The 26,640-nt window shown below is 40.9% G+C and overlaps 2 protein-coding genes and 1 pseudogene across 5 annotated transcripts in view; 1 reads left to right on the top strand and 2 right to left on the bottom strand.

Annotated features, from left to right (window-relative positions):
• Positions 1–757, bottom strand: part of Dnah12 (dynein axonemal heavy chain 12) — a 167,218-nt gene extending 166,461 nt beyond the window's left edge. For all 3 annotated transcript variants that reach the window (XM_070018739.1, XM_070018740.1, XM_070018738.1), the window contains exon 1: positions 652–757. The gene's annotated coding sequence lies outside the window, so the exon portion shown is untranslated. The remainder of the gene's footprint in view (positions 1–651) is intronic.
• Positions 758–9,495: 8,738 nt separating this feature from the next.
• Positions 9,496–11,564, bottom strand: LOC138824726 (vesicle transport protein SFT2A pseudogene; annotated as a pseudogene).
• Positions 11,565–12,654: 1,090 nt separating this feature from the next.
• On the top strand, positions 12,655–23,922 carry Pde12 (phosphodiesterase 12). 2 transcript variants are annotated; one of them, XM_070018741.1, is made up of 3 exons: positions 12,655–14,066; positions 16,184–16,262; positions 16,592–23,922. In XM_070018741.1, the coding sequence occupies exons 1-3, from the start codon at positions 12,759–12,761 to the stop codon at positions 17,032–17,034; spliced, it is 1,830 nt and encodes a 609-aa protein (XP_069874842.1). In that variant the 5' UTR covers positions 12,655–12,758; the 3' UTR covers positions 17,035–23,922. The 2 variants fall into 2 exon arrangements, with proteins under 2 accessions (XP_069874842.1, XP_069874843.1); XM_070018742.1 differs by having other exon boundaries at positions 17,070–23,922.
• Positions 23,923–26,640: the final 2,718 nt, after the last annotated feature.

A 26,640-nucleotide genomic window follows, 5' to 3' on the forward strand; every position in this document is an offset into this window, starting at 1 on the left:
CCTTTAGGGACTGAAATGTAGAAATTTAATTTTGTGCTTTTTAAACTCTCTCATGAGCTCTAATCTCCTAGGTTTGAAAGTTTCCTTAGATACAAACCATACCAACAAAAAAAAATCTAGTTAAGAATTCTCCTTCCCATGAAAGGAAGAGCCAAGGTATGGGGAGGCAACTGAATAGAGGGATGAAGGGGGAGCAAATACAGTCATTATAACCAATGTACATTATGCAAAGAATGAATTATGTAAAGTGAGGGTAGGAATGGGAGGGGTAAAGTGAGGGAGAACGATGACCAAGAAGCACTGTACTCATAACATGACATGGAATTGTAACCCCTGTGTACAACCACTTCACAATAATAATACATTTTTAAATAATAGAAAGAATTCTCCCCCCAAAAGCTGACATTTAACTTCATTACTATTTTAACACTAATCTTCTTAGTTTTGCTACTTTCCAGAAAAGTGACCAGGCAAAAATAGTCACACTTAATGTATTGCAAATATATTTCAAAAATTTAACGGTGGGACAGACATGTTCCACAAATTCCCACATATTTTTGGAGAGTTCTGCTTTGAAAGAGTACTTTTGCTGGCACCCAAATCTTGATGAGCTGCCCTAGAAGGGAAATGAGAAACGAAGAGAATCAATACCTCCCTGGTTATTTTTTCTCGGCTGCACAGATGAGGGTAATTTGCAAAGAGAAGGTCTTTTTCTGGGAAAACGAAGGAGAAAAACACGGGATGAATCTCCAGAACCGCACCGGCTCCAGCAGAGAAACCGGTAGAAGCAAGGTCGCCAATCCAGTAAAAACAAAGCCGTCGCTATGGAAACAGTAGTGGTAGCTGCCAGGAAGACTAGATGAAGGTTGCCTGGAAGATAGGTGCTGAACTAGGACAGATTAGGATTATTTATCACAGTTCTACACTCAGGTGAACAGAGGATGAGGGAATTAGATTTCTTTTTTTTAACTGCTTTATTTTTGAAGGGGTTCAGGAAATGAACATCGCAAGCCTGGGAATTTAGATCCGTTGGAAAATAAACAGCTTTACATAAATACACTCACAAAAGGATCAAGTCTTCAAGTGACCCCCTAGTGACTTCCTGTAAATATTCTAAGTAATCACCTTTTCTTTTTTGCCGGTCCTGGACCTTGAAGCATGGGCCTGTTCACTGTCTCTGAGCTCCTTTTGCTCAAGGATAGCACTCTACCACTTAAGCCACAGTACCGCTTCGGTTTTTCTGTGGTTAGTTGGAGATAAGAGTCTCGTGGACTTTCTTGCCCAGGCTAGCCTTCAACTTGCAATCCTCAGACCTCAGCCTCCTTGAGTAGCTAGGATGACAGGAGTAAGCCACTGGCACCCAGGTAGGTAGAAATCACTATTTTCAAGCACACAATTCAATTTTTTTTTGAGAAGGGAGTAAATTTCTAGAATTGTGTTTACCAATGAATACCATGAACCAATTCTAAAATATTTCCATACTGCAAGAAATTCCCTTAAACAGGCAATCTTCCCTACCATCTCCAGCCACAGGCCACCACTAATCTGCTTTGGGTCAGTCTACATTTGCAACTTACAAAAATTTCATATGAATGAAATTATACTTATGTAGACTTTTGTATTTGCCTTCTTTCATTTGATAATGTTTGAGGTTCATCCATACATACTATGTAACACAAATTCATTTTTTATTGCTAAATAGTAGTCCATTGTATACATACAGATATAGATGGCATATTTAATTTATCCATTTGCCAGTTGATGTGTGTTACTGTGGATTGCTTCCAGTTAGGGACTACTAGGAATAGTACTGCTATGAACATTTGTTTGCAAGTTTCGGGATGAGCATTTTCATTCCTGGAGCCAAATCTAGAAGGGATTTTACTGGGTTGAACAGGAAGTCTATGTTTTTAACCTTTTAAGGAACTACCACATTGGTTCCCAATGTGACCAAATGATTTTCTATTCCTACCAGTAATCTATGAGGGTTTCTCCATATCTTTGCGAACCCTGGTGTTTTTTTTATCTTTTTATTATGGTAATTCTAGTTGACACACTGTAGTTTTAAACTGTGGTCTTAATTTAGCTTTCCCTAATGTCTAATATTGTTGACTACCTTTTCATAAGCTTATCAGGCAGTGATATACTTTTCTTTGCATGGTTCTGGAGGAAAAATCTAGAGTTCTATACATGCTATAAGTGGTGTACCTCTAAGCTATCCCCTTAGCCCACTTGGTAATTTTTGTTTTTGGGGGGTCCAGTCGTGGGGTCTGAACTCTGGGCCTGGGAGCTGTCCCTCAGCTCTTCAGCTCAAGGCTAGCGCTCTACCACTTGAGCCACAGTGCCACTTACGGCTTTTTTCTTTTTGCTTATGTGGTGCTGAGGAATCGAACCCAGGGCCTCAGGCATGCAAGGCAAATACTCTACCACTGAGCCACCTTCCCAGCCCTTGGTAATTTTTAAAAAATAAAATGTCTGTCTAAACCTTTTATCCATTTTAAACTTGGAGTATTTATTACAGGGAAATGGATAGACCTAAATCAAACCATATTAAGTGAAGTAAGCCTAACTCAGAGATAAATGGAGCATGTTTTCTCTCATCTGAAGAAGATAGAGCTAAAATACATGAGCCCACAACTGAAAATAAATAAATAAAATACATGGGGACATGATAAGTTATACAAGATTCTAGGCATTCACACACAATGAGACTGAAGGAGTATACTCTTAGTAGGAGAGGAACATAAAGACACAACACTTACGCACAGTTGATCATACAAAATAACATTCATTGAAATGTCCTCCAGGAAATGGAAACAAGAGGGTTTTTGTTGCTTTTTTGTTTTCTTTTCTTTTTGTCTTTTTTGTTCGCTTATCTGTCTTTGGAAGGATAAGGAAAGGTACCCATAATGTAGGGACAAAAGGTGAACAAAAGCAACAGTGGTACTCAATAGACACCATGTTGAAAATAAACTGTACAATGTGCAAATAAGGACAAAAAGGGAAGGAATAACATTGTCCAAAAGGAAATGTACTCTTTACCTGACTTATGTAACTGTCCCCCCTGTACGTCACCATTATAATAACAAAAAAATTTTAAATTGGATAATTTTTATCAGTGATTTTTAAAGCACACAGTCTTTGATCAGAACAGTTTGTATTTATTTTATCTCATCCTTTCATTAATAGTGTGTTCTTGAGAAGCAAAAGTTTTTAACCTAGATTAGATCCAAAGAATTTGTTTTATTTTTCTTTCATGGAATGTGATTTTGAGGTCATCTATGAAAGGCAGATATGATCATGAAGACTTTATGTTTTTTTTTAATTTTATGTTTTTGACATTTAGACCTATGGCCTACTTAATTTTCCTATGTGCTAACAGCTTTGGATCCAATGTATATTTTTTATATAGGAATGTACAACTGGTCCAGTACTATATGCTAAAAACATGGTGTTTGTCCCACTGAATTCTTTGGCATCTTTTTTTTTTAAGTCACTTGAAGTTGGGCACAGTAGCTCATCTAGTAATCCTAGCCATATGGGTGGCTGAGATTGGGAGACTCCCAGTTAGAGGCCTGGCAGGGGAATTGGGAAGACCTCCACCTCAACCAAAAAAAAAAAAAGGTGGGCACAGTGATGTGTACCTGTCATCCCAGCTACACAGGAAACACAAAATGGGATCAATAGTCCAAACTATAAGTGCAAAGGGTGCCACTTTATTCGAAAAATAACAAAAGGAAAAAAAAGCTGGAGGAATGGCTCAAATGATAGTTTAAGACCTTGAGTTCAAACCTTCTTAAAAGACTGATGTTAGATCACTTGAATCCATGAATTTGAAGCCAGTTTGAACAACATAGTGAAACGAAAACAAATCATCACCTGGGGGCTGATGCTCATCTTTTTACCTACTTGGAAAGCTGATTTGGGGTGTAACAAGGTTCCAGGCCAGCCTGGTCACAAAGTCTCAAGACTCTATCCCAGTGGAAGAATCTGCACCTATCCCCAGCTACAACCTTGGCAGGCTTTGGTCCAGGAATGGGCCTAAACAAAAACCAATACCCTTTCTCAAAAATAATCAGTGCAAAAAAGGGGCTAGAGGTCCACCTCAGCAACAGAGTGTCATCCTCCCCCCCCCCAAAAAAAAAAAACTTCACTGCAGTTCAAAGTAAGAGTTTATTTCTGGACTCTCAATTCTGTTCTATCAATCTATATACTAATACACTATCTTAATTATTATAGCTTTACTAAAAGCAATTACAATTTTAAAACTGAGTGGTGTTAAGTCCTTAAACTTTGCTCTTTTATTTTTGTATTAGTACTGGGACTTGAACTCAAGGCCTGTGTTCTCGTAGTGTTTTTGCTACTTGAGTAGATAGAATTACAAGCAAAGCCGCTGGTGCATGACTTTGTTCTTTTATATGCAAAAAAAGGCTTGCTATTCTAGGGCCTTTGCATTTCCTCCTAAATATTAGGTCAAGTTGCCAATTTCTGCAACCAAAAAGTGTCATCTAGGATTTTTATAAAGCCTATGCCTTAAATAAAAACAAATTAGTTACCTAAACATATCCATGTATAGCTGAAAGTCCTTCCCTTTACTAAAGCTCTAGTTCTGATCCTAAGAGTTTAAAATGCTATGAAACCAGCTAAGTTTATTTTGCAAAGAATTTGTGGATATGACATAAAAATTTGATTCTGGCCAGGCATGATGATGCACACCAGTAATCCCAACATTATGAAAGCTGAGGCGAGACTGTGAGTTCAGTGCCAGCCTGGGCTACATAGAAGGCTGTCTGAAGTAGGGAGCTACTACTTGTTTAGAAATATTGAAGATACTAAGCAAAGTTATGAGATGAATTGGGTATGCTTCATTCCAGGTACTGTTCATTACAAAATCAAACATGAGAGTACTTGAAAAATATATAAATATGCTTAAAAGTTCTTTATGTGGAAGGGCCACAGTGCAAGAGGTAAAATGTGACTGTAAGTGTGAAGTTCTGAGGTCAAACCCTGTACCACCAAAACAGAAAAAACCTGACCTTCCTATTTCAGTGAAGAATGCCATTGTAATTTTGATGTGAATTACATTAAATCTGTAGGTTGCATTTAGTAATTTAGCCATTTTTCCAAAAATAATTTGGCTGATCTGTGAACATGGGCAGTCTTTCCATCTTCTTGTGGCTTTTCCAACTTCTTTTCAGTATTTTAGTTTTCATTGCAGAGTTCTTACACCCTTAAGCTTATTCCTAAACATTTTATTTTTGAGGCTATTATAAGTGGAATTATTTTCCTGATTCATTTCTCAGCCTGCTTATTATTTTCATATGGAAATGCAACTGATTTTTTTGTATGCTCATTTTGTATCTTGCCATTTTACCAAAAAGTTTATGGTATTAAAGTTTTTTCTGATGGAGACTTTTAGCTCTTTTAAGTATAGAATCATACCATTTTCCACTAGGGATAAGTGATTTTTCCTTTCCTATTTCTTCTTCAGTTAATCATGGAGTGGAAATTAGAATAGCATACAACACAAAACTAGTGTTTTTTGAAATTTTTTTCATTTAGCTTTTAGTAAAGTTATACTTCTCATTTCCTCTTAACCACTATTTCTTTTCAGCCTCCTGTCATTTATTCAACACCTATGTATTCCATACTAGGACTTTTTCTTTTTCTTTTTCTTTTTCGTGGGGCCTGAATTCTGGGCCAGAACGCTGTCCCTCAGCTCTTCAGCTAAAGGCTAGCACTCTACCACTTGAGCCACAGCGCCACTTCCAGCTTTTTTCTTTTTGCTTATGTGGTGCTGAGGAATCAAACCCAGGGCCTCAGGTATGCAAGGCAAGCGCTCTACCACTAAGCCACCTTCCCAGCTCATACTAGGACTTTTTCTAAATATTTATTGGAGAATAAGCAGGGGAAACAAACCTTTTCTTTTTCATCTTAACCTATTCTTTACTTCTTGGTCATTTCTCTACCTTGATCTCTCTTGAGAGATCCTGACTTGTACCCACAAGGTAAGGTGTTCCTGATATCCAAAGAGTTTATGTACTCCTTCTCTAGGCCCACAGGTAATCAAAGTGCAGTTGTTTGGGGACAGATTTGAAAATTCAAGCTGAATTTCCTCATGTATCTACAGAAAGATAAAGAAGCAAGAGTGGAAAGATAAGGTATGTGGCCAAGAATTAAATTTCAAGATTTAACCCTGGTTCAGAACTCTGAGAACACCAACAATCACAAACTATTTAAGTGTGATCTTTCAGGAAGGTGTACTTCTTAAAGTAGGGGAATAGAGCAAATATTATTTAATAGCTTGATTTTTAAATGGTACGTAGCCCTCCTTGCTCTGGTCTCCTCAAATGTTAAGATCTTTTCAGGTCTGACTTCTGCCCCATATCCAAACATATATAACTGCCTATAGTTAGGAAGCATAACCTCCTGGAGCCTAATAAACATCTCAAATTTAATATGATCCAAACAGATTCTTTTATTCCCAAACATATTTCTACCCCAATCCTTCCCACCCATGTAAATATCCTACCATTTGTTCAGCTTACTTAGTTTTGCCCTGCTATAGTCTGATCTTTATACTGCAAATACAATTGTCTAGTTAAAACAAGTATAAAGGTGTACTCCCAATTAAAACTTTTCTGTGGAAAGATTTTAAGCCTACTTTTTAAATATTTTTATTGTAAAGATACTGTACAGAGGGGTTACAGTTACATGAGTAATGAGTATATTTCCTATTGAGACTGTTAACTGCTTCCTTTGTTTTTCCCCTACTATCCCTTCCCTCCTCTCCTCCCTAACTCTTCCCTCCCCCTGTAATATCTGCATTGCTATTCACTGGCAGAAACTTCCTCCTCTGTCTGGCCTCAGTCCCTCCTGCTGTTGGACATTTACTCTCTCCCCTCAACCCTTTTCCCTGGGAAAAGAATATCCAGGGGAACAAAAATGTGGAATCAGAAAACATAACAAGATTATTGATAAAGGTCAAAATCTTGGTAAAGAAAAACCCCAGACAACAAAGGTTAACCAATAGTCAGTCTTTGTTCCTTCTCCATCCTTGCTAAAAAGCAAAAGAACATCTGTCCCTCAGTCAAATCTACCAAGCTGGCAGCTTTGCAGATGGCTTATCACCAGCTGCACTGAGTTGCTGTATTAGTCAAGGAGCTTATAATAAGAATAATTTCTGTAATAGTGTCAATAGCATTGATAGTATTGGTCATGCTGGCCAAGTCAATATTATGTTTTGCCTATGCTCCTGTCAAGCTGATTTTGCTGTTTTGCTTCTGTAACCTTGCTTACCTGCCTGCCTCAGTAACAGGGTCTTAAGACCACCAATTAAAGACCACCACCGAGTGGTCCCACTATGGGCAGCCTATTGCAAATTATTACATATGATATTTACCATAAAGAAAAATGAATTTAAAGGTCATGTAACTATAACCAATGAAAATGTGCCAAACCTGACTTACATGGCTCGTCTACGTAACTCTATGTAACCTACCCCTTAAAACTCCAGCTTGAGGACTGTTCGGGGTCGCAGTCACAGCTCCCAAGTCTTTTTACATGAGACTGTCTCTGCATGGTGGACTCTGGTAGGACGTAGAGTCCCCTCCCCCGGATCCCGTAACGCCCCCATCCCAGAAGCTATAAAGTTCATTTTCAACATAGTGTCTTGTAAATCTCACTGTTACAATGGGTCAACCTGTATCCTTCTTTCAGCATTTTGTTATTTCCCTTCCCCTCCCCAAATTAGAAAAATGTATATACAAGATGCAGGGCACCAGAATCAAATACAGTGCCAACAGTGGTTATACCATAGGGGGAAGAACATACAAAGGAAACAAAAAAAGTCACATAGTACATTAAGAACAACAACAAAAAAAAAAAAAAAACCAGCAACAAAGAAAAAAACCTCTTGTGTCCATATCTTGGGGTTCATTTCCCTGCATCATTTTATATGATCATATGTACATAGCTTCTGACTTTTTCTGCTTGTCCAGTAGGATTATCCTAGATGTATACTAGTTAATGCAAATAAGGGAAACCATGGGACCCATGTTTCTTTGGTTCTGGCTTACTTCACTTAGTATAATTTCTTTCAAGTCTTTCCATTTCCTAACAAATGGGGCAGTGTCATTCTTCCTGATGGAGGCATAGAATTCCATTATGATAAATGTGATATATCACATTTTCTAGATCCATTCATCTACTGAGGGACATCTGAGTTGGTTCCATATCTTAGCTATTGTGAATAATGCTAATAATAATAAACATAGTTGTGCTGGTAGCTTTAGTATGGCCTTGTTTGTGATCATTTGGGTAAATGCTCAGAAGTGGGAATGCTGGATCATAGAAGAGCTCTATGTGGAGTATTTTGAGGAACCTCCATACTGCTTTCAAGAGTGGTTGAACAAGTTTACGCTCCCACCAATAGTGCAGTAGGGTTCCCTTTTGGCCACATCCCCTCCAGCAACTATTATTGGATTTCTTGATTATAGCCATTCTAACTGGGGTGAAGTGGAATTTCAATGTTATTTTGATTTGCATTTCTTTTATGGCTAGAGAAGTTGAGCATTACTTCATGTGTTTATTGGCCATTCTAATTTCCTCTTCAGAGAAGTTTCTCTTTAAGTCTTTAGCCCATTTATTGATCAGGCAGTTGTTTCTTTGAAGATTTGTTGTTGGGAGATGTAATTTTTTGAGTTCTATGTATATTTTAAATATGAGGCCCTTGCCTGTTGTATGGCTAGTGAAGATCTTCTCCCAATCCATGATCTTGCTAGCTATATTCTTTACTATGCAGAAGCTCTGCAGTTTAATGCAATTCCATTTGTCCAACCTTTCTTTGATGTGTTCTGTTTCTGGGTCTTTTTTTTTTTTTTGGTCGGTGGTGGGACTTGAACTCTGGGCTTGGGTGCTGTCCCTGCGCTCTTCAGCTCAAGGTGAGCGCTCTACCACTTGAGCCCAGTGCCACTTCCAGTTTTCTAGTGGTTTATTGGAGATAAAGAGTTTCATGGACTTTCCTGCCAGAGCTGGCTTTGATCCATGATCCTCAGATCTCAGCCTCCTGAGTAGCTAGGATTACAGGCGAGGGCCACCGGCGCCCGGCTGTTTCTGGGTCTTTATTAAGAAAGTTTCTCGTATTCCTTCCTGTAATGTTTTCAGGGTGTCTGTTAACCCCCCCTTTTTTTTGGGGGGGGGGTCAGTCATGGGGCCTGAACTCTGGGCCTGGGCCTTATCCTTCAGCTCTTCAGCTCAAGGCTAGCACTCTACCACTTGAGCCACAGCACCACTTCTGGCTTTTTCTGCTTAGGAATGGAACCCAGGGCCTCATGTATGCAAGGCAAGCATTCTACCACTGAGCCACCTTCCCAGCTCCTGTTAAGCCTACTTTTTATTTATTTTATTTTTACAAGAGTGGGTTTATTTTGAAATTGTAAAGATATATATTATTTTTATTACATGTAATAAGCAACTTTAAGATATAAAGTGTCACACTTTTAAAGTTAAAAAAGGTCTTAAAAATGCAGACATTTAAAGAAAACCAAGTAAGCTGAATGCACCCTGCAGCACAGATCTAGCTCTTAAATATTCACACCTCAAAAGCTATTTTGGAAAGATGGAAAAACTGGGAAAATTATTTACAATTGGCAATGATTAGGAGCCTCCCTATGTTTGGAAGCAGGTTAATGACACAGAGTGAATGCAGGCCACCGGCAGGAACGGTTTAGGTGGTGTGTGTGTTCACCGGTACAGGAGAAGGTCTTCAGCTCCATAGGGCTGGCTCTGGAGTGATTGACAGCTCTGTTGGGAACTGTGTACTTCAGACACAGCACATCCATGAGCACTATCTCACACACAGTCTATCAACACGCCAATGCTTCCGTCCTGTAAAAGCACGGTAGGACACTCAGCTCAGGAGAGAAGAGCAGCACTTAAGAACAGCATCCCGTGCACAGGAGATGTAGGACAGACTGTACCACGTCATGGACAAGAACTGCAATATGCAGAATAACAAGGCCAGTCCCTTCTTGTGCCACCACAGAGCAGCACGCAGGATAAAGACGAGGCACAGAAGCATGGTAACTGTTGCAAGCAAACATCTTCTTCAGCTGCTTCATGGGTCCCATCAGAAAGCAAGTACTGACTAATGCAGAAAGATTCCCAAGGGTGTAAAACACGGCAAAAAGCAGTACAGTTCCAAGGATAGAAAAGAAAATGCCAGCCACGAAGCATATCACAAAACACTTCAATCTGGGGCTGAAACTCAGGGATGTGGAGTCCAGGACCTGCGCGGTCAGGCCCAGCTCCTCATGGTCCTGGCCGCTCAGGACCCGCCGAAGCTTCTCCAGGCCCTGTTCGCGGACCAGCCCGGCCGCTTGCCCGCCGTCCGCTTGCGCCCACCCAGAAGCCCCAAGCCTACTTTTTAAAGCCTACTTTTTTGTTGTCAGTTCATACATGTAATCTATTTAGAAGCTATTTTGAAAATACTATGCTAAGTGAGAGAAACCAAACATTAAGGATCACATACTGTATTTCACTTAAATGTCTAAACTAAGTAAATCTATAGACTAATCATTATCAGGGAAAAGGGGAACTGGAAATGGAGACCCTGCTAGTGGGTGTTATTTCTTCGGGAATAAAAACATTCTAGAATTGAGTATGATGGTTATATAACTATGTTAATATACTAAAAACTACTGCATTGTATCTGGAGGCAGTAAATATTATGATATATGATTTCATGAGGCTGAGATCTGAGGATTGTGGTTCAAAGCCAACTCAGGCAGCCAAGTCCCTGGAATTCTTTTGTAATTAACCACCAAAAAGCTGGAAGAGGAACTCAGGTTCAAGTGATAGAGTGCTAGTCTTGAGAGAGAAAAAAATAAAGGACAAGAACCAGGCTCTGAACTCAAGCCTCAGGACTAGCACGTGTGCACATGCATTTTGGAAAAAGAACTTCGGTGCCTTCCCTTTTTCTTAGGAGAGACTGCACTATTAGCAGCCAGGCATGTAGCAAGATCCTAAACTCACTCCTAGGAGAGGGGAGAGTAGAAGGGATAGAGGAGGAAAAGCACTGGAGGTTTAAACCCAGTGGTAGAGCACTTTGCATAGCATGGCATGAAATCTTGGATTGGATCTCAAACATCAAAAAATAAAAGACTTCCCTAAGCCGGGCATTGGTGGCTCACACCTGTACTCCTAGCTACTCAGGAGGCTGAGATCTGAGGATCACGGTTCAAAGCCAGCCCGGGCAAGGAAAGTCTGTGAGACTCTTATCTCCAATAAGCCACCAGAAAACCAGGAGTGGCGCTGTGGCTCAAGTGGTAGAGTGCCAGCCTTGAACTGAAGAGCTGAGGGACAGCTCCCAGGCCCAGAGTTCAAGCCCCACAACCGACTATATATATATATATATATATATATATATATATATATATATATATATATATATATATATATATCCCCTAATCAATATGAACAACTGTTTGCTGCCTGCTATCACTCTGTTGGGTGATTGTTCCAGTTACAAATTGCTTTCTGGTCTACAAACCCACTAATATCATTGGTATTTCAGATGCTGTAAACTAAGTAGAAAGATAAGATGCCAGCTGAGCCATGCTGACCCAAGCCTATAATCCTAGCTACTTAGAAGCCTGAGATCTGAGGATCAACATAGGAAGCCAGACAAGGCAGGGAGCTGTGACTCAAGTGGCAGTGGCAGCCTTGAGCGAAAAGGCTAAGGGACAGCTCCCTGGTCCTGAGTTCAAGCCGCCCAGAATTGGCACCAAAACAGAAAGATGCTCATTGAAAGTCTGTATTCCAGGTAAAGAGTTACCTCTAGGCACGTCAAACTTTTAGTCCGTAACTCACATTGCCCTGGAAGCCCTGCTTGTATCTGCTAAGTCTGGTAACTCTAGCCAGAAAAGATGTCCGCGTCGCTTCAAACCTGACCCTCTCTCGGCAGTCTGCCAGAACCAGGTGTTTCTGTCACTTTACCGAGCCGTCCTGACTTGCACAACTCAGTCTCTCTGGGCCTCACCTTCTGAAGCGAAGGGTGGGAGACCAAGGCCCGGGCGGCTTAAACGAGCCTCCGTGGGTGGCAAAGCGCCCGCTAAGTGCAAGTTCCCGGATGTTGCCGCTTCACTAGCGGAGGCTCTGGGCTCTAACAGCCGGCCCCGCCTCCGCGGAACCTACCACACCTCTCCACACAGCGAGCAGCACCAACCAAACTACGAAGAGGAAACGAACCACGCTCCCCACACCTCCCCCCCCCCTCCCCCGGGAGGAGCTCCCCCACAGGCACAACGCCGTCGCGAGCGGAGCCTCAGCAGCTCAGTCAGGGAAGGCCGCCCGCCTTCCTCCGAGCGCAGCGGCGCAGAGCCGCCGCCGGCCCCGCCCACGCGCTTCCGGCGTGGTGAGCGTTCCGTCCCGTCCTCAGCCCGCACTTTCGACAAAACTTTGCAGAGTGGGGTGTCTGGTACTCCCCCCTAACATCTCTGTGTCTCCTTCACCCTTCTCTCACCGCTGGATGTAAGAATCAAGGTGCGAGAATGAAGCGACTGGCATGACGTGAAAGAGGAGCAGGTGAGTGGGCCCGGCGAAAGTGCTCAGCGGAAGCGCCGCACGCCTTCGCCTCGCCGGCCGGAAGTCGCGGAGTCTGAATGGGTCCTCGAGCCGGGGGCCGCGGTACCCGGGCCTCCGGTTGACAGAGTGGCGCCTCGGCCGCCGCTTTTGTGTGTCGCTGGGCCGCCAGGTTCATGTGGAGGCTCTCAGGCTTCCGCGCCGCGCTTCGTAGGGTCCGGAGGGCGGTGGAACAGTGCAGCCGGACCGAGGCGGCCGCCGACCCGGCGCGGGCAGCCATGGAGCGCGCTGTAGTGCGCTGCGTGCCCTCGGAGCCCAAGCTGAGCCTGTCGTTTGCGCTGGCCGACGGCAGCCACAAGAACATGCAACGGGACCAGAGCGAGCCGCTGGGCCGGGCCCTCAGCCGGATCGCCACCAACGCGCTCAAGGGCCACGCTAAGGCGGCTGCCGCCAAGAAGAGCCGGAAGAACCGGCCCGGCGCGAGCGGTGGGGCGGCCTGCGCCGGGAGTGTGTCGGAGCCGGCCGCGGCCTGCGAGCCGGTGGTGAGGCTCTACTACCGCGAGGAGGCCGTGGCCGAGGACGTGCTCAACGTGGACGCCTGGCAGGACGGCGCCGTGCTGCAGATCGGCGATGTCAAGTACAAGGTGGAGCGCAACCCGCCCGCCTTCACCGAGCTGCAGTTGCCGCGGTACATCATGGCGGGGTTCCCGGTGTGTCCCAAACTCACCCTGGAGTTTGGAGATCCTGCCGGGTCCCTGTTCCGCTGGTACAAGGAATCCAAACCCGGAGCGGCCGAGTCCGAGGGCAGCGGCTCCTCGTCGTTGTCTCCCGCCACTCCGCCTGCTACCTGGACCGAGACCGGTGTGGAGGAGCGCGTGTACACCCCGAGCAACGCTGACATCGGGCTGCGGCTGAAGCTGCGCTGCACGCCAGGCAACGGGCAGCGCTTCGGGCCGAGCCGGGAGTTGGAGAGCGTGTGCCCGGTGGAGGCCGGGCCCGGCACGTGCACTTTCGATCACCGGCATCTCTACACCAAGAAAGTGACCGAGGACGCGCTCATCCGCACGGTGTCCTACAACATCCTGGCCGACACGTACGCCCAAACTGAGTTCTCGCGGACCGTGCTGTACCCTTACTGTGCCCCCTACGCCCTGGAGCTCGACTACCGCCAGAACCTTATCCAGAAGGAGCTCACGGGCTACAACGCCGACCTCATCTGTCTGCAGGAGGTGGACCGGGCCGTGTTCTCGGACAGCCTGGTTCCCGCGCTCGAGGCCTTTGGGCTGGAGGGGGTGTTTCGAATCAAGCAACACGAAGGCCTGGCCACTTTCTACCGGAAGTCCAAGTTCAGCCTCCTTAGCCAGCACGACATTTCTTTCCAGGAAGCCCTGGAGTCAGATTCACTTCACAAAGAACTGCTGGAGAAACTAGCCTTGTACCCCTTGGCACAGGAGAGGGTGCTCCAGAGATCCTCGGTCCTCCAGGTGAGCCACCTGTGCCGACCTTCGCGTTCTCTCCCCTTTTTAAGGACCTGGAAGGCGCGGTGCAGGGATAGTGGTGAGGTTGTAATGGAAAACTGCCCACATTTCGTTCTTTCCTCTTGGATCTTGGGCACATGTGTCATTTTCATTCATTCATTCAGCATACGTTGATTGCATGCCCCTCTTATCCTTGCCACCTTGCAGATTGCTTTGAACCAGACAAGGGGACTTTTTTCCTGCTTACAATCCAGGGAGAGACATTTGATAAATAAAAGATTATAATAGGTAAGGTATTTGGCTATTCATCAAACACTATTCTGACACATTTTAAAGTTCTTGAAAGAAGAGCTCAGTGCCTATTATGAGCTGTTTCCTAACTGTTGGCTAAGTTTGACTCATTTAATCCTCCCCTATTCATTGTAATCCCATTTTATAGCTATTATTCTGTCCAGTTTATAAGTGAGAATGTCAGATTTCTTTACTTAGATTTTACGCAAGTATGAAGTTATTCTTAGCCAATGAACTGCTACATAGCTTAAAGCTACTTTGGTTTTTAAAACACATTCATTTTATGTCCGGAGCTCTTAAGTAATTGGTTTTATTCAAGGTAAAATAACTACTGCCCCCCCCACCCCGTTTTTTTTGCTGTTTTGGGGGGGATTTTTTTTTTGTCGGTTGTGGGGCTTGAACTCTAGGCCTGGGCACCATCCCTGAGCTCTTCAACTCAAGGCTTACCGCTTGAGCCACAGTGCCACTTCCGGTTTTCTGGTGGTTAATTGGAGATAAGAGTCTCATGGACTTTCCTGCCCGAGCTGGCTTTGAACCATGAGCCTCAAAGCTCAGCCTCGTGAGTAGCTAGGATTACAGGCATGAGTCACTGGCGTCTGGCTTCATCCCGTTTTTTGAGACCTACTGTTTTCTGCACTTTACACTCTGAGTACACACAGCAGCATTCCATGAGGTAGTTTACTGAGTGTACTACTACTGAAAATGCTGAATATTCAGACACAGGGCTGCCCAGCTCAAAGCTGGTTTACTCACTTGAAAAGTCTGCTTCCGTAGTAACTTTATGTGTTGGACTGTTGCTACATCTTTACATGAAAGTGGGGCACCAGTGACTTATACCTGTAATTCTACCTACTTAGGAGATGAGACTGGGAGGGTTGCAGTTTGAAACCAACCCAGACAAAAAATTGTGAAACCCTATTCCCTTTGCTTATCACCAGTCTGAACTCTGCCTCATACTCACTTGGCTTTTCTTACTGGGCTGGTGCTCTACCCACTTGAGCCATGACAGGCTATTTGATGGTTCCTTTGGAGACCAAGTCTTTTGTATGTTTCTGCCTGGCCTGGTTCTAAGCCTGGATCCTCTGGATCTCAGGCTCCTGAGTAGATAGCATTACAGGAGTGAGCCACCAGTGCCCAGCACCCCATCTAATAGATGATACACACCTGTCATCTCAGGCATATGAGAGGCTGAAATTGAAAGGAACAAAAGAAAAGAGTGGGCATGGTAATGTGTACCTATCATCCCAATTTTGACAATGAGGAAATTAGAGGATTGCAGTTGGGGCCAGCTCCAGAAGAGAGAGAGAGACGCTATCTTAAAAAAAACAAAAAAAAAACAAAAAAAAACAGCAGCAGGGCGCCAGTGGCTCACACCTGAAATCCTAGTTACTCATGAGGCTGAGATCTGAGGATCATGGTTGAAAGCCAGCCCAGGCAAGAAAGTTGTGAGATTCTTATCTCCAATAAACCACCAGAAAACTGGAAGTGGCGCTGTGGCTCAAGTGGTAGAGTGCTCACCTTGAGGGCCAGTGCCCAGGCCCAGAGTTCAAGCCCCACGATTGACAAAAAAAAACCAGCAAAAAAGGACTGGAGGCATGCATGGCCAAAGCTATAGAGCATCTGCCTGGTAAATCTTGGTGCCACCCTCCACCCAAAAGCTATGCTGAATCCTGTTCATTATACCCTATAATTTACATATCAAATTTTATGATTGTGATCTTAGGTACCCTAAGAGAAGGAAAGAGAATAAGAGTCAGTTCACCATACATAATCTTAGATGAAAAACATCAGAAGATAATCAGATACTAATTGAACTGGTCCTTTTTGTTTAGGTTTCAGTTCTTCAGTCTACAAAGGACTCTTCTAAAAAGATATGTGTTGCTAATACCCATCTTTACTGGCATCCAAAAGGTAAGTTTTGTTCTGTTTCAAAAGTGATGCTAAAGCTGTGAGTTTGTTTGTTTTTTTGAGACAGATTTTTACTATGTAGACCAGGCTGGTCTGGCATTTGTAATCTTCATGTCTTGGCCTCACAAGTGCTGGGATTATAGGTACACCACTATCCTTGGCTCTGTACACGTTTCTCCAGTGTCACCCAGAAGCTTGTGACTTAAGCTGCTGAAGGTGGTCTACACAAGTCCGTATTTCAAGTATCACCCAAATAGTTTGACATGTTTTTGTTTTGATTTGTTTTTGAGACAATAAGTACTTACATTAATGATATTTTTTTATATTCATAGGTGGGTACATTCGACTCATTCAAATGGCTGTAGCTTTGGCTCACATTAGACATGTCTCATGTGATCTGTATCCCGGTATACCAGTTATATTTTGTGGGGACTTTAATAGTACACCATCAACAGGAGTATATCATTTTGTCATCAATGGCGACATTGCAGAGGATCATGAAGACTGGGCTTCCAATGGGGAAGAGGAAAGATGCAACATGTCTCTTACACACAGCTTTAAACTGAAGAGTGCTTGTGGTGAACCTGCTTACACAAATTATGTGGGTGGCTTTCATGGATGTCTAGATTACATTTTCATTGACTTAAATGCTTTAGAAGTTGAACAGGTGATTCCATTACCTAGCCATGAAGAAGTTACCACCCACCAGGCCTTACCTAGTGTTTCCCATCCCTCTGATCACATAGCAATTGTATGTGATTTAAAATGGAAGTAGATTTAAGTCTGAAAAGGAAGTAATTTGCTTTGCAGAAAATCTGAACCAAGTCTTACATGTAACCTTCAAAGAGGAAATCCAGACATTAAGGTAAAACTACATGTTTCTTCCCTACTACTTATGTTCCAGTCTTTGTTATAAGACCCTCATAATGTTTGCATCGTATAGTTTCTCTCTGCCTTTTTTAATTTCATAAACTTGGAGTAAAAACAAATGTATTTAGGACTAGCAAGAAGAAAACTGAATTATTGTGTAAACTTTTATAAATGTTTTTTTAGCTGGCAATTAAGAATTTTATAAGTACCATTCAAAGGATCTTATCATTTTTTTTCATAACTCATTTCACATTGAATTATGTTCTTATAATTAGGGGGAGAAAACATACAGGTTAAGGTGAGAAACCTAAGTTCTGATACATGAAATATTAGGGTCTACTTCTACCTCAATTTGGTTAGGAATTTACTACAATTTCAGAGCTTTAACAAAAGATTGAAATATACAATCACTCTTTGCTATTGCTTCTTTTTCAACTAACAATATTTTCATTCACTTGTAGTATATTTTGCTTCTTAATGCACTTTATATTCTCCTTCATATTACAGCTCATTTTATTTTTTAGTCTCCAAGCACAATTTAGTATTCAGATTAGCAGCATAATCAACTCAAATCACTCTCACTTTTGCTTATGAAAACTGTTCATAAATCAACAGGGTATTTGACCATAAGATGCTGGGAGCTGTAGCACAATACGTTTGTTTTTTTTTAAGTTTTTTACTGATAGAAGCTTAAAACCTGGATGAACCACTGAGCATTTCTCTGTTTGAAGTATTTGCAATTGTCAGTTTTTATAAATAGGAAGAAGAGTAAAAGGAATGTTGGCCACATCTGAAATAAGAAACTTTTTCTTACAGACTTGAGCAATCTAGTATGAGTTCCAGAACATCACTATATATAATTCATATATGTAAGAGAGAAATATGAAGCTAAAATTTTTAAAATTAGAAATTTCAGTTGTCCAGAGGACAAACATTAAAATATTTGTCACTATATTTGTAGTGCCGTAGCTTTTTCTTTTTGTTATTTTCCAGGATAACTTATTTTCCTGCATTTTAATTTCAAGCTTATTAAGAGCCTACTAATCTCAAGCACTATGATTTTTCCATGGAAGCCCTTGTTTCAAATTCTTTAATGTCAAACCTAATACCATAAGAACTATCCAGTTTTTAATGAGTCTTTCCTTCGTATTCTGTTGTCACCATACATTGTTTACATTTGATGTAAATTTAAGAGTGAAACAGTTTTACACAAGGATATATGAAGGGAAAGATTAAAGTGGCAATTCTTGGAATCTTGTTTAAAAGAAGCTTATAAATGGGGCTGGGAAGGTGGCTCAGTGGTAGAGCGCTTGCCTTGCATGCTTGAGGCCCTGGGTTCAATTCCTCACCACCACATAAGCAAAAAGAAAAAAAAAACAGAAGTGGCGCTGTGGTTCAAGTGGTAGAGCACTAGACTTTAGCTGAGGGACAGCACCCAGGCCCAGAGTTCAGACCCCCCCCCCCCAAAAAAAAAAAAGTTTATAAATGAGAAAAATTGACGTTACCAAATTGTGCCTTCTTAAATCTGTCCCCTTCCTCCTTGGTGCTGGGGATTGATCCCAGGGCTTTTACCACAGAGCTACATCCCAGTCCCCCTAAACATTTTCATTTTTTAAAACATTTAACTGTAATTTATAAATATATAAATATGTAAATAGAGCCAGAACCTGATTCTTTTGCAGAAAGACTATTTTTCTCCTGTTTTTAGTGGTGCTGGGGATTGAACCCAGGGTCATGAGCATGCTGAGCATACATACTACATGAAGCTACATGACTTGCCTTTTTTTTCCTTTCTAAAATTGGTTTTTGGAGTTGGAGGTGTGGCTCAGTTGGTAGAGCACTAGCCAGTGAGCAAAAGTGTCAGGTATCTAGTTAAGAGTCCTAGTATCAAACCTAAAAATAATAAATAAAATTGGTTTTGGTCAGCTTTCAGACAAACATCTTGACAAACCCTTATAGTAACTTGAGAAAAACAATGGTAAGTTTCTCAGCAGGAAGTTGAAAAATGCTTGGAATGAAATATAACCTAAGATGATTCTCCTTGCTTATGAAAAAAGTATCCTGATTTTTAATATCAAGGTTGTCTTAATTGAACTCTGATCAGAAAAACTAAGCCACCTTTTTTTTTAATTGTGAAAATACCGTACAGAGGGCAAGATAATCTAAGCCCTTTTCAAACAGCACTTAAGTTTGATATTTCCTGATTAAACAATATAATCAGATTATATATAAGTATTTCAGGATACTTCAGTAAGTTGAGATGTTATTCTGAAGTGCTCATCTACTTTTTTAGGGGGAAGAGATTCTTTTTTAATTCTTATTATAAAGGTGATGTACAGGGCTGGGAAGGTGGCTCAGTGGTAGAGGGCTTGCCTTGCAGGCCTGAGGCCCTGAGTTCGATTCCTCAGCACCACATAAGCAAAAACAAAAAAGCCGGAAGTGGCGCTGTGGCTCAAGTGATAGAGCGCTAGCCTTGAGCTGAAGAGCTGAGGGACAGCGCCCAGGCCCAGAGTTCAGGCCCCACGACTGGACCCCAAAAAAAAAAAAAAAAAAAAAGGTGATGTACAGAGGGGTTATAGTTATCTAAGTCAGGGAATGAATGAGTACATTTTTTTTTTGGACATTGTCACCTCTTCCCACTCTCCCAGTCTTTTCCATTCCCGCTCATACTTTTTTTTAAAAAAATTTTTGTTATAAAGGTGATGAACGAAGGGGTTACAGTTAAGTCCTGTAAAGAGTATGTTTCTAGAGCTGGATGCCGGTGACTCACGCCTGTAATCCTAGCTATTCAGGAGGCAGAGATCTGAGGTCGCAGTTCAAAGCCAGCCCTGGCAGGAAAGTCTGTAAGACTCTTATCTCCAATAAACCACCAGAAAACCAGAAGTGGCGCTGTGGCTCATGTGGTAGAGTGCTAGCCTTGAGCTAAAGAGCTGAGGGAGAGCACCCAGGTCCAGAGTTCAAGCCCCAGGACTGACCAAAAAAAAAAAAAGTATGTTTTTTTTTTGTATAATGTCACCCTTTCCCTCTCTCTCCCCCAGTTTTTACCTACCATTCAGTTATATAGTTGATTTTCAACATAATGTCTATGAGTATCACTGCTGCATTTGTTCACCTTTGTCCCTCCATTTCTGTGCCCCCCCTTATTCTCCTAAAAATAGATAAATGAACAAATTTCCTGGAGTTCATTTCTATAAATAATACATGATCAGATGCACATCCCACTCATACACTCTTCAGTCTCAGCATACATATTTGCTAGAATGATTAGAGTCCAAAGATGGGGAACACCAAGAAAATTGGTATACCAAATGTTACTGAGAAATATTTAAAGCTATCTTTTGAGTTTTTCTATTAATTGGAATTTTTAGTATTTAATAAGGGAGGTCTAGCAGCCTTTTGTGTTCTATCAGATTTTATACACATTCACAAATTCTTGCTGAAAAAAATTCAAATATTTATATTGATTATAAATGTGTAAGAACATTTTGGACCATGTTAACTCTGCTAAAAGCATCTCTTACACAGTTGCCACTATAAACATGTACACTGATAGTTAAATCATTAGCAAAACAAAATTTCTGGCTACAGTAGTTTTTAAGTACTGAATACTTAAATCATTAGTCCATATTTCTAAGAATTTCCTAGGAGCACTAAGGTACAGTCTTACCTCAAAGTGCTGGCTTCATACACAGGTATATGGGTCTCTGAGCTTAATATAAGGAGCAATGGTCAGAATACTACTGTGAGAGTTCAGTTCCCTGATGAAAATGGACATCTTTACAGCTCATTTTGCCTAGTTGTGAAATATAGGCAAAAGTTCCCTACACAGTATTTAAGACAAATCTATATATAAGGTAAAAGTTTTAACTATTTTCATATAACTCATTAAGAGAAAATCCTCTGAAAAATGGCCTGCATTCATTGAATTTTCAAGCAGTTCAGAAACACACAAATATTTTGGGGGGTTTTGTTCTGGTTTTGCTTTTTTTGTCAGTTGTGGGGCTTGAACTCTGGGCCTCGGTGCCTCAGCTCTTCAGCTCAAAACAAGCGCTCTACCATTTGAGCCACAGTACCACTTCCAGTTTCCTTCCGGAGCTGGCTTTGAACTGTGATCCTCAGATCTCAGCCTCCTGAGTAGCTAGGGTAACAGGTGTGAGCCACCAGCACCAGGCTTGTTTTGAAATTTTTAATATTTCTCTAAATATAGTACTTACAGGAAGTACTGTGTAGATCTCGAGGAAGTAATTTTAAGAGCTTTAACTGATAAGCCAGTTTCTGCAGTCTGCTTTATGAGGGAGTAACATTTTCAATATCGAAGATGTTAAGCCTGTATTAACTTGGGTTATGTTTTACTAACACTGACACCAAAATAACACACTTTGAAATGACACCAAAATATTGAGACAGAACTCACATAAAATTAACTGGTTTAATGTGTACAATTCAGCTTCATTTATACATTCACCACAGTGTGCAACTATCTAGTTTTAAACATTTTAGATGGCCTTTGCCCATGAAGCAGTCCGTTTCTTCTGCTCCTAGCTTATGTCAAATACTGATCTGCTTTCTGCCTTTGGATCTACTTGTATTAGATATTTCATATAAATGGAATCTGTATACCTTTTCCATCTGGCTTTCATCCTATTAAAATATATACTAGCACTTCCTCCCTTTTTAAGGCTGAATAATATTTTACTGCATGCATACACTTTGCTATCTAAATTGACCGATTGTTTCCACCTTTTGACTGCCATAACTGGTGCTGCTATGAACATTTTTGCACAAGATTTTGGTCTGAAGATCTATTTTCAGTTCTTTGGGGTATATACCTAAGAGTGGATTAATCCACTCTTATATGGTAATTTTCTAACCATTTGGAAAATGTAAAATGACTGCACTATTTTACATTTCAGTTGTACAAGTTTCCATTTTTCTCCACAATCTCACACTTATTTTCTATCTTCAAATAACCATCTTAATGACCATGAAATGACATATTAACACATCTTTACCTCATTTAGTTGAAGTAATTAGTCGTCAGCAATGGTTTACCCAACCACATTTTGTTAGAGCCCCCCTTCCACAAGTCTTTAACAAGGGGAAAAGATCAGTCTCATTGCTTCTTTTGAAGAAAATTAGGAATAGAAAAGTTCCAAGAATACTAAACTAAACCATAAAAAGCCTATTTTTTAAAAAAGTGACCTTAGAAATGCGAATCTACTTCAGTGATTTGAGAGAAAACCTGTTGGCTAACTGGCTTTTAAGTAGTTCAGATGGTCTCTGTAAATTAGTTTAGGTAGACAGTAGCTTAAGTGTTCTGAAGAGGTGGCTGTGGCTAATTTTGTGAGATCAAAAAAGATTAAGCTGCCTACTATATCAAGTCAGATTTTTAAAACCCTGTATTCAAGATAAATTTTAAAAATAAGTTGTAAAATGTCCATTTAAATGGCTCAAGCTTTTAATCCTGGCTACCTGAGAGGCATAAATCAAGGGATAGAATAGTTCACGACCATACTGTGCATAAAAGACCTCAAAGACTTCTATCTCAGTGGCGGGGTGCAGTGGTGCATACGTGTTATCCCCAGCAACTTAGAGAAGCACAAATAGAAGGATCACAGCCCAGGGTAATCCAGGCATAAAATGAGTCCCTACTTTGGAAATAACCAAAGCAAAAAGGGGTCATGTGTTTTCCTGATAAGCCAGGGAGGGGGCCCTGAATTCAATCTGCAGTACTGCCAAAAAAAAAAATGGTAAAAAAAATATATATATAATCTAATGACATTTAAATTTTATGTGGAAGAAAAAAAATGCTAATTGGTCACCTGCAGTATATTAAATCACATCATAATTAAATAGTTAAAATTACGATAAATACATTAATCCCATCAGTAGCTAGCTGCCACTCTGTAACAGTTCCTGCCCCACTAGATTCATCTACAATAGTAAACCAAGTTGTCAAAAATCTGTGTGCTTGTTGGTTTTTACTTCTACTTACAATTTCCTTGAGAAACTTCAGTCTTCATCTTCTCATTTCACGTGCTGATTCAATGACTTTAACAGTCCTTAGCCAATAACTCTAAAGATGTTAACCTGGAGTGATGCCAGCGGTGAAGTAATCCTAGGATGCATTTTAGTTACTTCATCCTGTTTATGTCCTTCCATATTGAAGTTGGCTTAGAAAATCCAATACACTTTACTTGGCTTTCTTATATTAAATTTTAATACCATAGAGTAAATTAGAGAAATGGCGTATCCAGACAAAATTACTTAGAATAAAACTGGTCTTCCTTAGAAAAGCTTGGTTAAATGGTAGGATTATTTTACACCATACGCAGCATAAAACTTTTAAGAAATCTAAATAATGAAATTACGTCTTTTGTGTCTTTTTTCATTGTAAATGAAATATTCCCATGATCTGGCTCTCCTAAATTAATATTTAAGGGTCTGTTTTTGACCATTGCATGTGACAAAGACTGGCCCCAAGAGAAACCCTATGCCCATGAGCACTTACTGCATTTCTGCTTGCTCCTCACAACCACTTGCCTTACACATTCCTGTCTACATAGAAATCTAATGGACATTTCATATAAATGGAATCAAATAATACTGTTTCTTGTAACATTTCTGTAAGGTGCCTCCAGATTGTAGCATCTATCAGTACCATTCATTTTTATTTTGAATATTCCATTGTATTATTAAGCAACATCTATCTACTTGTCAGTTGATGGACATCTGAAATGCTTCCAACTTTTGGCCACTGTGAATAATGCTGCTATAAAATTTGTGTATACAAGTTTTTGAGTGGATGTTTTCCTTTCCCTTCGTGCATATACATAGGAATGAATTGTTGGGTTAACTGGGAACTGTTTAACCAGTTGACGAACTGCCAGAGTATTGCTAAAAGCAGCTACACAATTTTGCATTCCACCAGCAAAACATGAGGGATCCAATTTCTTCATATCCTATCTACGTGTTACTACCTTTTCAATTATAGATAGCCTAGAGTGAAGTGGTATCTTATTTTGATTTCCATTCCCCTCAGAGCAGGACATAGACCAAAACACTAACTAGATGACTAAAACAATGTGTTACCAAACTCTAAAAGTGTTTTTTTTTTCCTTAAATGCACCTATGAAAACCTTTAACAAATTCCAAGATAAATAATAAAGCAGAAAATTTACATTTTAAGCTGTTTAAAACTTACATGCTGGGGCACTAGTGGCTCATGCCTGTAATCCTAGCTACTCAGGAGGCTGAGATCTGAGGATCCCACTTCCAAGCCCAGACCAGGCAGGAAATGAGACTCTTATCTCCAATAAACCACTCAGAAAACTGGAAGTGGCACTGTGGCTCAAGTGGTCGAATGCTTGCCTTGAGCTGAAGAGCTGAGGTACAGTGCCCGGGCCCAGAATTCAAGCCCCACGACCAACAAAAAAAAGACTTAGATTGTTTCTGAAATCTTCCACTCTAATCATTTTGGAACATAGTCCATTACTGAAACCATGGAAAGCAAAAACTACTGGAGGAAACACTGTACATACTTTCAGTTGAATAGCTCTTGATCTAGCTTAATAACGAGTCAGATCAGTTCCTGAGAGTCAAGTTTAAGTTTCTACCTGTGGAAGGCAGGGCTGAGCCTGACTACATCCTATTCTTATGCAATCAATAAAATTCAATGCACATGCTTAGAATAGTGGAGACATCATGGACAAGGTTAGAAGGGAACATAAGACTGTTGTGGGCTGGGAAGGTGGCTCAGTGGTAGAGCGCTTGCCTTGCATGCCTAAGGCCCTGGGTTCGATTCCTCAGCACTACATAAGCAAAAAGAAAAAAAAGCCCGAAATGGCGCTGTGGCTCAAGTGGTAGAGCACTAGCCAAGAGCTGAAGAGCTGAGGGGCAGCACCCAAGCCCAGAGTTCAGGCCTCATGACCGGACCCAAAAAAAAAAAAAAAAAGTTGTACTCTCTCACATGAATTACCTAGAAGAAATTCACTAGTTAACAGCTGCTGTTCTATGCTTTTGCTATTCATTCCTCTCTTTTATAGTTTAATCACTTTAAACCTTCTGTAGTAATGACAAAAGCCATCTGAAAACAGTATTGCATTACTCCTAAACATTAAAAATGTTTATAACTTAAATAAAACATAAGAACCCAGTCCTGAACAACCCCATTTTTGTATCTATATAGGTATTTTTGTGCCAGTACTGGGGCTTGAACTCAAAGCTCTATCACTTTAGCCACAGCTCCATTCCCAGCTTTTTGCTGGTTAAGTGGAGATAAGGGTTTCAGGGATTTTTCTGCCCAAACTGGCTTGAACCTTGATACTCAAGATCTCAGCCTAAAGTAAATAGGGTATGTACCAACTAGCACCCAGTTTTTAAGTCATTTTTTAATGTTTAGATTTTAAGAATAAAAATGTAAAGCTAGTATATTATTCCCAATATTTTCCTAGAAATTCGCTGATTACATAAATGTTACCTAGGCAGAGTTCTTAGAATAAAACTGTTATTCCAAGACTAACTCAGAATGCCCGAGAACTACTGTTCATGGAGTATTTCCAGTCACACTCTGAACTGAACTTTTCGAGGTCAGACAAACATCTTGATGTTTCTCTAATTTTTCCATACAACATTTTCTATTTGTTCAACCTAGTTTTCATGTTTATACCACTGAAGTTGATTACTGAAGCAGCCAGAATGCTACCATGAAGTACTTGTTTTCATTTTATCAGGAAGTTACTTTGCAAGTTCCGTGACAACTAGAAAACTGCACGTTTTAGAAAATTTGATCCTATAAATGACTAGAAAATAATCCACATAATTCTGTGCCTATGCTATATTTTTTTTGGGGGGGGGGGTCGGTTGTGGGGCTTGAACTCTGGGCCTGGGCACTATCACTGAGCTCTTCAGCTCAAGACTAGTGCTCTACCTCTTGAGCCACAGCACCACTTCTGGTTTTGAGTGGTTTACTAGAGATGAGAGTCTCTGAAAGCCTACCCCAGCTGGCTTTCAACCACAATCCTGATTTCAGCCTCCTGAGTATCTAGGATTACAGGCGTGAACCACCGGTGCCTGGCTCCTGTGCCTATGCTTAAGTAAACTAAATGTCTAGTCTATAAGACTAAAATATTTCACTTTTCATTTTCAAAAGGGTTATGTAAGATAATTGGGAATTTGAAATTGAAATGTTTAACCAAACAGCAAACCACTATACCTCACAGAAAAGCAACTGATAAGATATACAAAAGACAGTATAATTGAGCAAAACTATTACAAGGATAGACAATAGATAATGGTACAATCTTCCAACTCCAACGATGCTACTGAACAAAGGGAATCCCAATTTTTCTTCAGTTTCTCTAAGATTAACATAATTTGACAATCATTTCATAGAAGACTTTCTAGGCTTGGAGTAATGAACTGTTCTGTATAAGAGAAGTCACTGAGCCATCTTATTGACTAACCAACACTAAGTTTTAACACTGAGTTAACAATTAGCACTGACTCTAAA

The sequence above is a fragment of the Dipodomys merriami genome, unplaced genomic scaffold (assembly GCF_024711535.1).
Source record: "Dipodomys merriami isolate MVZ:Mamm:240054 unplaced genomic scaffold, mDipMer1.0.p SCAF_13, whole genome shotgun sequence".
NCBI classification, from domain to species: Eukaryota; Metazoa; Chordata; class Mammalia; order Rodentia; family Heteromyidae; genus Dipodomys; species Dipodomys merriami.